At 36.4% G+C, this 15,762-nt stretch overlaps 1 protein-coding gene across 4 annotated transcripts in view; it reads right to left on the bottom strand.

The window, feature by feature from the left end:
• The window catches only part of UBR3 (ubiquitin protein ligase E3 component n-recognin 3), a 197,657-nt gene that overhangs the window by 84,974 nt on the left and 96,921 nt on the right, over positions 1-15,762 (bottom strand). For 2 of the 4 annotated variants that reach the window (XM_026647558.2, XM_026647559.2), the window contains exons 21-25: positions 11,491-11,595; positions 8,190-8,363; positions 7,878-7,910; positions 6,160-6,620; positions 725-813 (exon numbers count right to left, since the gene is read on the bottom strand). In XM_026647558.2, the coding sequence (XP_026503343.1) occupies positions 725-813; positions 6,160-6,620; positions 7,878-7,910; positions 8,190-8,363; positions 11,491-11,595 (862 nt within the window). The remainder of the gene's footprint in view (positions 1-724; positions 814-6,159; positions 6,621-7,877; positions 7,911-8,189; positions 8,364-11,490; positions 11,596-15,762) is intronic. The other 2 variants (XM_026647560.2, XM_026647561.2) reach the window with 1 other exon arrangement.

Raw genomic sequence — 15,762 nt, 5'->3', positions numbered from 1 at the left:
TTAAGATGTTTTCCTTTTGATTCTCTATATAATTAAAAAAGCAGCATCCTTTAACTATTAACATGTGAGAGGGCTCATTGTTGCAGCTTTTTTTATTTAAATTACTTTAATAGTTTCCAGTAAATTTAGGCCTAACATAGGCTGTCATAATTTCAATTTTAAACGGGTTTATTTTAAAAAAGAAAAATGTATTTAATTTTTTTTTTTTTAAATCCATCAACTTTTATCCACCCTGTGTTAAAACTATTTGCCCTTTATTGATGGTTGGGCTCAGTTCTACAAACTAACTCCTGAAGTTTTCATGATTGCTATGTTTTGTTTGGTAGAGAGCATGGTCAGGTGGTGAGAGAGCAGAATTGGGAGTCAGATTCAATTCCTGGGTCAAGCCACTTACCATTACTTTGTCTCAGTTTATCTGTAAAAAGTACAGAATGTGTCTGTGTGTCACAGGAATTTTGTGATGTTCAATGTTTGTGAAGTACTTTGGAGGTGCTAGGATGTAAGTAGCTATACAATGTAAGTGCACAGTATGAAGAATTATTTGAAGTCCAAGAAATGTAATTTATAAAGGGCATCTTATTAAGCAGTGTTTTTTTTTTTTTTTTTTTTAAATAGAAACTGCATTTGTAAGCATCTGTGGGAGCATCAAATGCACAGAAATTGCTACAAGAGACTTTTTAAAAATAATTTAACTACATACAATAAAATAAGTAATACAACTTACCAACATCCATGGCAGTTTCCATGAAGCTTTTCTGTCTTGAAGCAAATTCAGCTAGCAACTTTTGTTGCCTCTCTCTGGCCTTTTGTCGTCTACATGAAAGAGATAGTAGAAATTTACTGGAGAAACTGGTATAACAGTGAGCAGGGGCAGCTCCAGGCACCAGCGCAGCAAGCGCGTGCCAGGGGCGGCGTGCCGGTCGCGGTGAGGGCAGCAGTCAGGCAGCCTTCGATGGCATACCTACGGGAGGTCCGCCGGTCCCGCGGCTTCGGCGGCAATTCGGCGGTGGGTACGCCGAAGGCGCAGGACCGGCAGATCACCTGCAGAAACGCCACTGAATCCGTGAAGGCTGCCTGACTGCCGTGCTTGGGGCGGCAAAAAACAGAGCCGCCCACTACAGTGAGAGAAGAGTTAAACATTTATTTTCTTGGGTTGATAGCATAGCAGTTAGCACTCCAATTTCATCTGAGACACAAGATTTACCACAGTCCCCTCTTTGCATTAATTTGTTAGACAGACAAATGAGGAATCTAATACCCTAGAAGTGATCCTTGATGATAAATAAGGAGTAGTTTTTGTTGGTTGCACTGGAAGGGATGAAAGCCAGACAACAAAACCAAAGGATGATGATCTAATCAGGACTTACCAGTGTAGAAGACATAAGGACATTACTCTTGAATGTTATTTTTGTACCAGGGAAGAGCAACTCCCAGAAAATGGAAGCAAGCCGGAGGAAAATGGCAGCATCAGTATAAACACACCACAATATCTTCTAGTGTCCATACTTTTCTGCTACCCTTGCAAATAGTGATTAAAATTTACTAGTCCAGGCCAAAAAACGGCATACAAATCAGATAGTTTTGTTGCTATTGCCTGTGGTCAGGGATAAAAGAGGATAAAGGACCTGGAGTAGGAGGAGGGAACAAACACCAAATTCTTGTTTTAGCTATCCCATTTATAAATATGTACAAAATGTATTATAAAAGATATATAAAAGGATGCTAAGGTTGCAACATCAAGCATTCAAAAGTTAAGAAACACTAAAATTAATCCTGCTCAAGCAACCCAGAGACTGATTTTTCCAAAGATGCTGAACATCCACAGCTCCAACTGACTTCAGTTGCAGTTGTGAGTGCTCAGCTCTTCTGAAAATCATGATCATGGTGTCTCAAATTGGGCCCCATAAAACGAGTACCACACAATTAGTGGTCACCTAGGGAATTTTGGTTTCAGTGACTTGCCCAGGATCACAAAGGAAGTTCATAGAAGAGCCAGAGGTAGAACCAAATTGTCCTGGGTATTATTCAACTGCTTTAACCATAAGATCATCAATGCTCTTCTTGAGTTGCTACCTACTAACTGGTTCCAAGTTCATGTGACTATATCCTCATCACAAAATTAGTATAAATTATTCAGCATAAAACAGCCTGGGAAAATATCCAAACTCTGTTCATAAAGAGCCCTAAGACAACACTAGAATCAAGACTGAATTATTTTTTCAACCAAAGATGATAGCAAGGATTAAAATCATTGGTAAGGTATTGAAAAACCTCATACAGCAGTTGCTTACACTGGTGGGAAAAAAGTGGCCTTTAAATTCCAGTGCTGCCTGCTCATTATCTTTCACAGGTCTGGTTTCTCCTCATCACACTTTTCCCACCCAAAAACACAAATTAATTAGAGCCAATAAACAAATATCTCTGAAATGAGCTTCTATAGCTGGGATATTAGCTGTTTTGTCATTCCAGTTTATTTTTTAAAATTAAGTTTGCTTTGGAAATGTTTTGGAAAAGGACTTTACACAGTTTATGGTCGTATTAACAAAGAAAACTCACTAATTTATTTTAAGATGCATTTAAAAATATTACAATAAGTATAATGGTACCTATTAATTGTTTGAGTATTTGGAGGAGTCAGTCACTAGGCTCTCTGTAGGCTGCCCATCATCCCCCCCCCCCCCTTTCCCATTTACTGAGAAAAATGACATACACATGCATTATATGGAAATATATAAAATTTTATGTTTTAAAGGAAACAAAAAAGTTACCCTTAAAATTAAATCACAGTGAATTGTATGGTGTCTCAATAGGACCCTGATAATGAAATTATTTACACTGATTAAGTAAAATATAGTTTTAAGAAAGGGCAAGAGTAATTAGTAATTGTTTTTCTTAGGCAAGTATTTATTTAACTTAGTCAATTTTCTTAGGCATTTTTAGAATTCAAGTATCCCCGCATGTGCACATGATTATTTGTCACATTGAAAAGTCACCACTTTTTAAAAAAAAAATCCTTACAACAATTTTAAGATTGATTATTTTCGAGGATGCATCAGTAATGTGAGACAACCTCTTATTAGAATTATTGTAGTAATTTTTCCCTGGAATTTTTTCCTCAACCTATGCTTCGCTTTTACCAAAACAGTCTGACTGTAAATAGAGAACCTTAATAAGGAGACATAAACAAACTCTGACAGATTCAGTACAGCTCAGTAATTTTCCGTGATGGCCCAAGGGCCTAAGATACTGAGGCTGAAAAATATTGCAAGCAGTTCAGTCTCTCTTCTAACTCTATGTCTTAGTTTCTATGGTGACAATCGATCATGTGGGAGATGTCAAGTTTGTCTTTGTAGGTTGACGTAACTAGAAATGGGTCATCACTGAGTGCTCAAACACTGCCTGCTCAATCTTCATTATTACAAAACTAGACTTGAAATACAAATGTAAATGGAAGCTTAGATTCATGCTGCTCACACAGTCATCAGATTAGATCCATTTTAATTCTAAACTGTAACAAGGTACTGCCTGTTAGAATATTTGTTTCAAGTCTTTGCAAACGTCATCACTGATTCAAGGAGGTGGAAAAATAGTCACTTGGATGACAAAGAACTGGAAATTATCATTTTTTATCATCACGTGATCCTTTGAGTTTTATTCAATATAAAAGTATTCAGAACATGTCTGCTCAAATGTCACATCCTTTACAGAGAAAAAGCACAAATTATCCTTTATTACATGAAAAATACAGTTCTGTTTCACTTATTCTCTCTTCCCCTCTGTGTAAACTGAAGAACCCTCAGTTGCACAACTGAGGCATAAGTATTTCTAAGTGCAGCACTGTGTTTTTAAAGAGACGATCAGCACATTTTTAAAAAAGCAAGTTTCACATTCAAAAGTTTCTTCTTTAGTTCATTGAATGATTGAAAAAAGTTTTAATTTTTATTTTGTAGTGTTTAGTTTATATTTAGTTTTGGTTTTATATTTAGTCAAGGTATTTAGATAATATGGTTAGTAAAAACATGAATTTATTTTGGGTTTATTTTATTTAAAGAAAAATACACTTCTAGTATTAGGGTTTTGTATGAGTCTAAAGCACACAGTAATTTTAAGCAGCCACAGAGACTTCAGTGAGAGAATTGATTATACAGAACATCATTTACCCTTAATTGCTCAAGGTCGCACCGGTCTTTTCTGAAAAGACCAGCTTTCTTCTTTGCCACTCCAGCCAGTATAGCTTTTCTTGAAGTGCCTAAAAGCTGTACGTCTTAGAATCCTACAGTTCTTAAGGTCTATATTGTATTCAACTAGAATAGAATGAATTTTTTTTTAACTTTCCCAAACCATTTTAAAACAAATTGAAATTACAAGTACACTATGTACACACACACACACACACACACACACACACTTTATGTTCTTGGAAATGTATAGTTTTTATAAAAGACTGAAAAAATGGATCAGGCTGATCCATTCTATTTCTGGATTTCTTTCAGCTATGTTCATACCAATATTATCTTGACAAGTAAATCACTTGAAGATGGAACAGCTCAGAAGAAAGCTGATCTTTTCAAAAAAGAAAAGTGTTTCCTTGAGCAATGAAGGACAAACTGACCTGCTAGATGATCCAATCTTTCACTGAAGTCTCTCTGGTTCTCCAAAAGTTACTAGAAATGTAACTGTATGAAAGTTACTGGAAATGCATTTTTCTTCAAATAAAATAAACCAAAAATAAATTCAGATGTGATATTCTGTGTGTAGGTGTGTACACAACCACACACAAAAATATCCCCTATTTACTTAATGTTATTAAGGTTGCACAGTAGATCATCAAAAGTTCCTCATACAACCTTAATTCTGCCCTATCTGCATATGCACTAAGATACTCTTCAATTACATGATCACATACTATTTTTTGCCACTTAATATTCTTTTAACATGTTCTATCCAAGTACTTTAGAGAGAGAGAGAGAGAGAGAGAGAGAGAGAGAGAGAGAGAAGGAAAAACACACTATGTGTGACTGTGCCCCATCCAGAAGTGCAATTCTTTGTGGCACGAGTGACATGCTGGAAAGCACTGAATGTTGAGCAATTTTAGTAGCAAGATGCTAGCATGCTCTTCTGGGCATAACACAAACTGCATACAGCGATTTTTGAAAGCTTCTCTCTGCCAAATCTGAACAGATTTTGATGGGAACATCAATAGGCACTCCCCTGACCCCAGGATTATCCTCCTGCCAACTTTCAAAATCATACCGAAAGCAATGGAGACACTAGTGTTCCACAAAAAAAACAAAACAAAAAAAGTAGGAAAAATACATTAGACAACCTTTATACAGAAGTTACGTCTCTCCTGCTACAATATACACACAGGTATACACAGAGACAATAAACATGTGACTGTGCACTTTATCAGACATACAATGTCATTATGTGCCCACTAATCCATCTCCCCTGATCTTATTCCAACCTTGCAAGCCCATGGTCAGCTTCAAACTGCCTTATTTAAAAAAAAATCTATCGGCCATGGAAACAATTTCTTCCTTGTCTTTGCTAATGTAGAGAATTTATCTCCCTTTCCATCCTCCCAAAAGTACAGCTGGCTCAAAGCCTAGGAAAGGAGAGAAAGTCTTCAGATAGTAACAGCTGTTCTAGACATTAAAAGGTGTCTGCTTTAAAGTTCTTTATTTTGTAGCCCTGAATGTCTAGAATCTATGTTTTTGATCATGGACCAAAAATGGTTGAGAACCACTGATGCAGACAAAAGTCATGATCCCCAATCCAAAGACCTCACATATAACATAACAAGAGATGACCAGGAACAATGGGAAGAGTTAAGGAAAGGGAAGACAAATGTTACAAAAACAAGAACATATGCTAACTATCATTAGTTATACACATAGCAGGAAACTTTTCCCCAAGAAATTCTTCATGTAAAGGCCCAATCCTGCAAGGTGTTGATGACACTCAACACACACTTAAATCAGGCAGCTTGCAGGACTGGCTGTTGAAGACTAGAGTTATAATTTAAGATTTTAAATTTTTTGGTAAATTATTTGTTGGTTTAGCGATTACTGCCGAAGAGATAGATCAATTTATCAGACGGACAGGGGTACATACCACCACCCCCCATTGTGCCCCATATTATTTTTAATATATTACCTTTCCTCTTTGTCCAAGGTTTTCTTCTCTGCAGGACTAATCTTTTTTGGTGGTACAGGAGGAGTCACTTTTCTGCATATTTCTTCAATGATCCGTTTATTCAATCTGCTTTGTACTGCAGCTTTCAATAAAATTCTTTCTACTGCTGTCATCCCATCACCATGAGAATATTTAGGAATTTCTGGTTGGATTAAAACCTCCATATCATCAAACCATGGAGGATAGTAAGAATTTTGTTTTCCTGAGAGTTTATGATGAAGTTTGATTAGCAGGGACAATATGCTTTCTTTGATTTCCAGAATGGCTGTGGTTAGCTGTGGTGTTGCACCAGGTGCTGACCATTTCATTGATGTCTTGGGACGAACTACCTGACTTGCTTCACTACTATTGCGATTGATAATTTCCTGAAATTTCTTTCTACGTTCTGCAACCAAGCTGAACACTTGAGCTGTTCCTGAGTTCTTAAAACAAGAAAGAGCTATTTGTAGTGGATTAATAAAAGGGAGTACAAGAATCAACAATAATAATTTTGCAAAACTATATGCAACATCTTTTCAGCTTCCAACAGCTAGCTAATGAAAAAACAATGAAGCCATTCCTATGCCTTTAATTTCCTCTTCCCAAGCAATTAGTTATTTTGCCATAATTTAAAAATATTTCTATATTCAAAATACTTCTGCATGTCCAACATGCTTTTATACATATTGATTATACTCATAAATATAAAAAGCCAGGTATGAAAATGTAAAGTGTGTGTGTATTATATATATATATATATATATATATATATATATATATATTTAGCTGAACAGCAAATAATCAATTTCATATTTAACATTAAGATACTGAACTCAGTGGGAGCTGTTGAGTGATCAAAACTATAGAGAATCAAGTTACTTTTTAAGTGCCTAAATGTGGCATTAGGAGCTTAACTTGTGGATCCTATTTTTTTAAAAACTTAGTCCTCATTTTCCAGAAAAGCTGAGCACCCAACAGCAGCCAATTATTTAGGTGACTAAATATGGACTGGGGAGTCTATTTAGCCACTCACGTTTTTTGTTGTTGTTTTAAATCATGGCCAGTTTTTATTGCAAAAAAAAATGTTGTGCTAACACACAAAAATACCTACTATATAAACTACACTTCATTGCTGTCGCTTTCTTTAAATCTGGTGTTCTTACGTAAAAACATTGACAATAAAGACTGGATTATATACTGGTTATAAATATTTTATGATTCCAGTTTGTAAAAATTAATTTTGCTTCCACAAAAACAAACCAATTTGCCATTAATCATTTCAAATACACTTTCTACATCACATTAATAGGTTAAGATTATTCAGATACGAGAAGCTAAACAACAGAACATTATTAGATGTTAGTAACATTAGTTTGCCATCTGCAGTGGCAAAAACAAAACAAACAAAAAAAGGCACATATATAGTGAGCCCATATTTGCTCAAGTAGTAGGCCAGCAAAAAAAACATTTAATACCTTTGATAGATGGAAATTATTTTAAAAAACAAATTATGTCAAATTCTAAGTCATTCAAGTCTATTAGTCTATTATTTAAGAATGAGAGGCTGACAAAATGCATAGGTACTTGCAAAATAAAAAAAGTCTCAGAAATTAATGGATTGCACTGGAAGTTATGGTGAGCATAGTTAAAGCCATGTTGCCAGTTAAGGGCATTAGAATACAAACTGCACACAAATCTACCTCTCTTTGAAGGCTCTTAGACCGCCTTGGACTCTGGTAGGTTGGGCAGGGAGGAAAAAGAGGGTGGAATTAAAAACGGTCATTTGGAAAAAGGTATGTCTTGAAATAACTTCCACACTTTAGGAATAATCCTGCCACAGAAATAATGTAGGCATATTGGTGAGGAAAAATACTCCTGAGAAACTTATAAAACTAATCAATATTAAGGTAAGTTAAATGGTCTTCAAAAAAAAAAAAAATCAATACATTAGTTACATCTTTCTGGCATTCTTATTACAGAAGGCAAAAAACCTGGGATTTCTTTACACTTACTTGGGAAGAAGCTAAACCATCAGAGCTGGTACTTGCAGGTGGTTCTCTCTTTACTTCTGGAGCAGTCTCTGGTACTCTCACTCGAACATAGTTAATAAAGTGACGCATGTTAGACACCAAGTTATTATCTGGAAACCAACTGTCATGGCAACGTTCATGTTCACCAACAGAATCCTAGAGTAATAGCCATGAAAAACAAATCAATGGAAAAAACTTTGTGTAAATTTTTTTATATATATATATATATATATATATATATATATATATATATATATATTTTTCTTTTATAGACTATGATAAATAATGTTGCTTTTAGAACTGTACCAAAGCTGATTATTATCTCTATAGTAAAAGGGAACCGTACACTGGAATATGTACCTCGGTAAAAATGATACAGATCTTCAAAAATGCTAGTGACAGACTGCTGGACTGAGAACCTCAAAAAATGTACAAAGATTATATTTTGTTCAAATATAAGCATCTATAAGTATATAAAAAGAGCACTCATGAGGAGGAAAGGAATTCTTCAGGGTAGAAAAAAGTGGTATGAACTGAGAGTAATGGGACAAAATTTCTAACTGTGAGCTCTAGTATCGGGTAAACTAATCTTCTAAGGCAGTGGTTCTCAAACTTTTGTAGTGGTGACTCCTTTCACATAGCAAGCCTCTGAGTGCGACCCCCCTTATAAATTAAAAACACTTTTTATATATTTAACACCTCAGGTTACAGGCCCTGTGCCTGGAGCTGAAGTCCTTGGACTACAGCTTTGGTCCCCACACCTGGGGCTCGGGCTGGCTCAGGCTTTGATACCCGCTCCTGGGATCATGTAGTAATTTTATTGTCTGAAGGGGGTCACGGTGCAATGAAGTTTGAGAACCCCTGCATAGGTCAAATAGTCTTTCATTATGCTGCCATTATATATTTTTATCAAATATTGTCTCTTTCACCGGTATTCTAGATATCGTCATCTACAGTACTAATGTTTAACGACCTCAGTATTTTCAGTGCTGACAGTTACATGGGTAAAGGACAATGATTTCTTCAATGGTTACTAGGATTCCTCCATGAAAATTTCTCACTTAAACACACTAAACTGGATGCTGTTTTCAGTATTTTTCTAAATGGGTTGTTCAACTATACAAAAACTGCGAGATGGTTTAAGATAACTGTTGCTCTGGAACTGTAATGCTGTCAAGTAAATTTGAGGAATGGTAACTTCCTCTCATCCACCACCACTTTATCTCCATTTTAAAAACAGTTTTTAAAAGTAGAGTTTCTGTCCTAAGTGCTTTCTCCTTTTTCATATAATGTTTCTTATTAAGCTATCCAAAATATAGCTTCACTTCATTTATTTCCTTGTTTGCACATTACATTAAATAATGGAACAGTATGGTTCTGGGAATAAAATTTGTTTGTTAAATTCATTAACAAAAACACTTAAGATTTTGCTTCCTTTATGTAATGTCTGGGGCCAAATTCTGCTCTCAGATATTCATAGATTTTAAAGGCAGAGAGATCATTGTGGTTAGCTAGTCTAACTACCTGCATAAAATAAGCCACAGAATTACACCTAGGAAACTGCTGTATCAAGCCCAATAACTTGTGATTGAACTACAGTCTGTCTTTAAGACAGACAACCAATCTTGATTTAAAGATTTCAGGTGATGGAGAATCCACCATATCCCTTGCTAAGTAGTTTCAACGATAAATGACCCTTAATGCTAAAAAAAAAAAAAATGCACTTCACTTCCAGTCTGAACTTGTCAAGCTTCAACTTCCAGCCATTGGGAGTTATAGAAGCATTTTAAAGGAAATAATTTGATTCTAACTTTTTCAAAAGTCCATGGAAAATGGAAATTTTACCTTGGCCCCTGATCCTGCACGTTACTTTTTCCATCCACATGGAGTCTCACTGAGGCCAATGGACTCTGTGCAGGTACAGGGACCTGACCATGTGGAACAACCCGAATGGCTCTCAGCCTCCCTGTAAAGAATCCTCCCAGACGTGGGATACTCAATTTTAAAACTACTAAAAAAAAAAAAAAAAAGGTATCTTTACTACGTTTCATTTGTTTGGCCTTCAGTTGGTGACTAAGCGTTGGTGTGACGATTAATATTATGCAATTAGACAGACCTACTCTAGCTTCATAGAACATGTAGGAGTTTTTGTTTGTTTTTAGCTAGCAGAATATTATTGATTGCCATGAATTCTCTGAATATCTCATTGTTTAAGGGTTTTTTTGGTGCATACAGATAGAATTTAAAAACCTCTTTTCATCATTAAAAAGCCCAAACTTTAATAAGAGTTTGACCTTGTGGTTGTGACATACCTTTGCAGACCTGTTGTTGTGAATTCATTTGATAATTTTTGCAACTTTTATATTTTCTATAATTTTTGTAATGTGTAAGAATACTGAAAGTGAGAAGACCAATATGATTGCCTGTTCTCAACTTGATATATTGGTTAAGAGATACTTGAAAGCTATTCTTTAAGTGAGCTTTATAGTCAGTTCATTTTCTATAAACATCTTCAAGCAATAATTTACTAAATATCAGACAAAGCAACTGCACCACTCATGTTATGAACACAGAAGTCCATTAGCATTACACAGACCATTCCAGCATATGCACTACAAGATTTTAATTTAATTTTCACCACTGTATGCTACCTTATGATATTCAAAAACACATATTAATTTAAAACAAAAGTTAAGCAAAACACTCCTGAAGAAAGTTTATTAACTAGCTATTATTTATTTTCTCAAGATAATTTTCCCAGGAAATAGCCCAAATCTTAAGGAAGGGTCCTGAAATCCAAAAAAAATATTGGATCAAGAGCCCCATCTTGTAAACCTAGCTTACACATGTAAATCCAATTGTAATTGCATACAAGTATGGACTGCATGATTAGGTACCAAGTCTTCAGGTTAGACTACTAAAATGATATTGTTTCATGAAGACCTGTTTAAAATAGGAGGAAACAAGAGAGAACTAATTCCAACACCAGCTAATTTCAGCAATTTGGCAATGTTCAATCACAGTCACATCAACAAATAATAAAGCCACTTAACTGCCTGCCTTGCTGTAACCTGAGACAGAAATATTAAGTAGCCTCAAACTGATCCCTGGTTATATGATAAAATGACTTAATCCTGTATCCCTAATCAAATTTTAAAATTCTCATGATTAAATTTGGTTTTAAAATCATGCCTACAGCTTCTTAATTTTATTGTTTAAAGATCATATATAAATAATACTTTCCTTATTAAGAAGGAAAAAAATAATGACATTTAACACTTACTTCTTCATCAGACTCCTGCTCTGGTGAATCTTCTAGTCCCAATTCGATCAAATACAAAACCATGCAAAGGACATGTTCTGACAAATTTTGATGATCCATCAATATCTAGGGGAAAAAAATTATATTTGTAACTCAGAAGATGAGCATTTTGAGAGCCTCATATGAAAAGTGCAAAGACAGCTGCCAAAGAAACTGAAGGAAGAGGTCTGTAACCTAAACTGAAAGATAAAGAAGGTAACCAAGATTTTCTTTTGTTGGGAGCAGATAAGGGGTTCGCGTAAGATTTGCTGCCCCAGAACATGAGCCTTTTTCCACTTACACCTGAATGCCCTTCCAAGTAAGCTCCTTCAGAGAAAATAGATGGATTTGAGACACCTGCTTGAAAATACCAAACCTTTTTCTTTGCATACTCTCAGGAGCCATACCTATTGAGAGTGGAAACCTGAGTGGGAATATATTAAAAAGAGCAGTTAGACAGAAAGTATGCTACATCAACACTTCTGTTGCCCAATTCTTTCATTCAGAATTTAAGGTCTGATTTTAAATACAAGTTTCTTGCTCTTAGAATCGTGAAGGAAGACTGCCAATGTGAACTGATTTAGTGCTATCCTATTGCATCTACAAGGAATGACAGTCTGAAACAATAGCTCTCAGATAGGTCAACTGCCCTATTCATCTTACTGGGATGTTTACTCTGAAGCACCCCAACAACTTAAACGTCATTCTTTTCCTCAAGAGAAAACTCTACATAGTTTTCATAGGCTTCTGCTGGAAGGACATTTAAATGTAAACAGAGAATGACTGTTTTCCTTCCCCCCCCACCCTACAGTCCAGAAACTCCTTCCAGCAGAAGCCTATGAAGACTAAAACTCCTCAAGTTTACAAAGAAAAGGGGGCACAGAGGAAAAAAAAAGGGAAAATGAAAAGCTAAGAAAGGCACAGTACCTGGCTCCTACCTTACTGTTCAGTACTCAGAGACAGAACTCTACCAGCAGGAGCCTTTCCCACAGCTTAGTACAAATAAAGTACCACAGACAGGCAGTTATTCTTCTCCCATTAAAATGCATTTTCTGCCTACTACCATGCACCCATCCAAACTCCCAGTGATAGTAAGAAAAAACAAAACATCAGAAATGTAAGGTTATACAGAAAACAAAAAAAAACCAACCCACCAGATGCCTTTGTCACTCACGCATGCTCAGCTTATAGCAATGAGATGAGAACAACTCATGCAGTTGTTAATTGAGATCATGCACTCACAGTGCTGAGAGTCTGACTATTGACTTGTTGACCCTTGATCTATCAGAACCTTAGAAGATGAGAACCCCATCTAGGTTTCTTTTTATTAAGACATGGTTCGCATGACATTACAAACCCAATACTGGCTCACACTTCACTCCCTATTACTCATTCACCATACCCTTTGAATGCATTAAATGAGGGTACAGCAGAGATTCTACTCCCAGCCAGTCCTCACATGCTGGAAAGGCTCCGCTAGAAAAACAAGACTATCCACCTCATCTGCAAATCAACAGACAATCCTAGAAACTCTATTCAACTACAGACAGCAAAGGCTTCTCAGAAGCACTGCTGGAAATGCTGAAATGACGCGCTAGAGGAGTCTGCTACTGTACCTCATTTTTCTTGAATGCTTCGACATCAGTATAGATAACACCTTGATACTATTGCGCAAAATCTCCAACCCACTGTTAACGATGGGTCTTGTATAAGTTATTTCCACACAAGACAACTGGTCACACAACAGACTGGCTCCTTTGCCTGCACATCACTACCTCCTACGAGCAGTCTGCAGCAGAAGGGTCGTTCTGGATTTCTCATTGTTGCTGAACACACAGAGTAACAGCACCAAACATTACTTTTCTCCCATCTTCCACTAGCCAGAAGACTGAGCCCCAAGTTATCAAAGTGATCCAAAGCTTTGTGAGCTCCAGGCTGAGACTATTAAAATTCACTCTGCCTAGGCATGAGCAGTCCAATATTACAATAAAGCTTCCATTAGCCCACAATTCAATAGCTCACATCCTCAGCCACACCATCCACCAAAAACATATTATCCTGGTGCTCCACTCATTATACTGGCTCCCCACAGAAATTGGGCTGAAGGGCAAGGTCTCTGGGTTAACTTTCCAGGCTCCCCATGGAATTAACACAAGATACCTCAGAAAGTATTTCCCTTTTGAAGAGGCCTCCCTTGACAGTTATATTAACCAGGAACAACAAAGATGTCAAACTCAAAGGGAAAGCTCATGAGAGCAGAAAGCAGGGCTTTCTTGGCAACAGGACCAATTCCTAAGAACTCATTACCTAAGGAGATATGAATGACCACAAATTTCACTGTCTTCAAATTGAAGTGAAAAGCTCATTATTCGACTTAGCTTTCCCACAGTTCCAGCTAAACAGAGCAAAGAAAAAAGGGGGGGGAAGAGGAGGTAGGAAATAGAACTAGGGGAAACAATAAATAAATGCAAACAAACAAAAAAAGCCCAACTGCCTTGGATGAAATATGGAGGAAAATTAGGCCACTAGCCTATTATGATCTTGGTTATCTCAGAGAGGTATTCAGATGTTTCAGTGATGGACACCATTATAAGAAGCTAGATAAGTGTCAAGACCAACCTAAGGATCTGAGCTCATTTTTTGAAGCACAGACTTGTTTTCCAGATCAGCTCCCACACTTGTGTTGACTTTGGTCTCTTACTTAAAAACCTCTGCTAAAGTACACAATCATTCAAACTGAGTTGATGGTGAAGAGTGGTGAGAGAATGAGACTACTGAAGAGCAAGTTTGTCTCTGGAATGCACCATCTTCGTTATCAGAGAAATTTGAAGAACTTCAGCAAGTGCACTTTATGCACATTTGTTCAGCAAGAGGTGATAATCTTTTTCTTAATTATGTTCAGGTGAAAATATTGTTTAAATGGAAAAGACAAACATAGTTCCCTAATCCTCACTCTTTCTTTCCAGGCAAACATTATGGGTACATTAGGATTATGACCAAATCAAAAGGTCAGGTAAGCCTGGAAAAACATTAAGTCTGTTCAAGCATGATTTTCAGCATCTGGCAAACAGCTTCTCATCCTCTTCGCAGGTAAACATTAGTCATCACACTTCGCTGCAAAGGTCCTTGTCCATGTTTCATAACCTTATCAGAGAAGTCCAGATCATCAGGAATATTCTCTTTATCTAGCAGGACTGTAAATGAGAGCTCCAATTTATATCCCTCTTCCTCACTGTGATCAGTTTTGAAGTAGCTATTTATGACCCTAAGAGAATAAGCAGGATTAGTAAATCCAGCTGACACTCTTTTTAAGAGCGTACAGACTAATGCAATTTCCAGAAGGTCCAAGGAGAGTACCAGCCAACTTCACTTTTCCCTGATGAGGAGCATATTCAAAAGACTTCAGAGATACATAAAAAAGCAGCCAAACAAAGCTTCTCAAAATAAATATAGTTTATTAATTAATTTAATTAATTAAAGAGATAGCTTAAGCTTTCGCCCTTATCAATTCGGGAAAAAAGAGTTCTTAAAAAAAACCCACCATTTCTCATCCCCTGAAGAGGGAGAATTATTAGAGTCACAGCCAACAGAGTTCAGACGAGGAAATTCAGAAAGTCCTCCCCTCTGGCGAATCTTTTCAATCAAAGGGAAGAACAGTTGTAAGAACCCCCAATTTACAAGAAAAGGTGGAGGAGAAAGTAAACTAGAAGCCTGTCTATACTAAGCTCTAACAGATTGTGTTGCAATAAAGTTTAAAACAAGTTTTAAATACAGTTTAGTTGTGAATGGGCCAGATTATTTTATAAACATTTATAGCCCTGAGCTCCGCCAGAATGCCATTTTAAAATTTTTTATAACAAGAACTGTTTTGCACCCAGTCTGGTCTAGCTAGCTAAATGATGTTTGAACAGTTTTAAATGTATTCAGCAAACACAGTTTAACCTCACTGTGAATAGGTCTTGAGAGAACTGCATTCAAGACAGCATTAGCATGAAGACTGAAACATAATCATGAGCTATTATGCCATTCAGAAGCAAAAGGCAGATTATACAATACTTCCCAAAGCAGTCATGTGTATACTTGATTTTTTGTGATCTCAAAAAGGTCAAACGACATAAATGCTGTCTTAAATCACAAGAACTCACAAATGTACAAAAAACCTCACGTAGAGACCCCTTACGTCAATCCTTGGAAACAATCGTTGCTTAGTTCCTATATTCCTAGCAGAAGCAAATTTGTATATTCTGATTAGGA

The sequence above is a fragment of the Terrapene carolina genome, unplaced genomic scaffold (genome assembly GCF_002925995.2).
Source record: "Terrapene carolina triunguis isolate 2854851 unplaced genomic scaffold, T_m_triunguis-2.0 Scaffold62, whole genome shotgun sequence".
Classification (NCBI taxonomy): Eukaryota; Metazoa; Chordata; order Testudines; family Emydidae; genus Terrapene; species Terrapene triunguis.
This window is presented reverse-complemented; position numbering and strand designations above follow the sequence as displayed.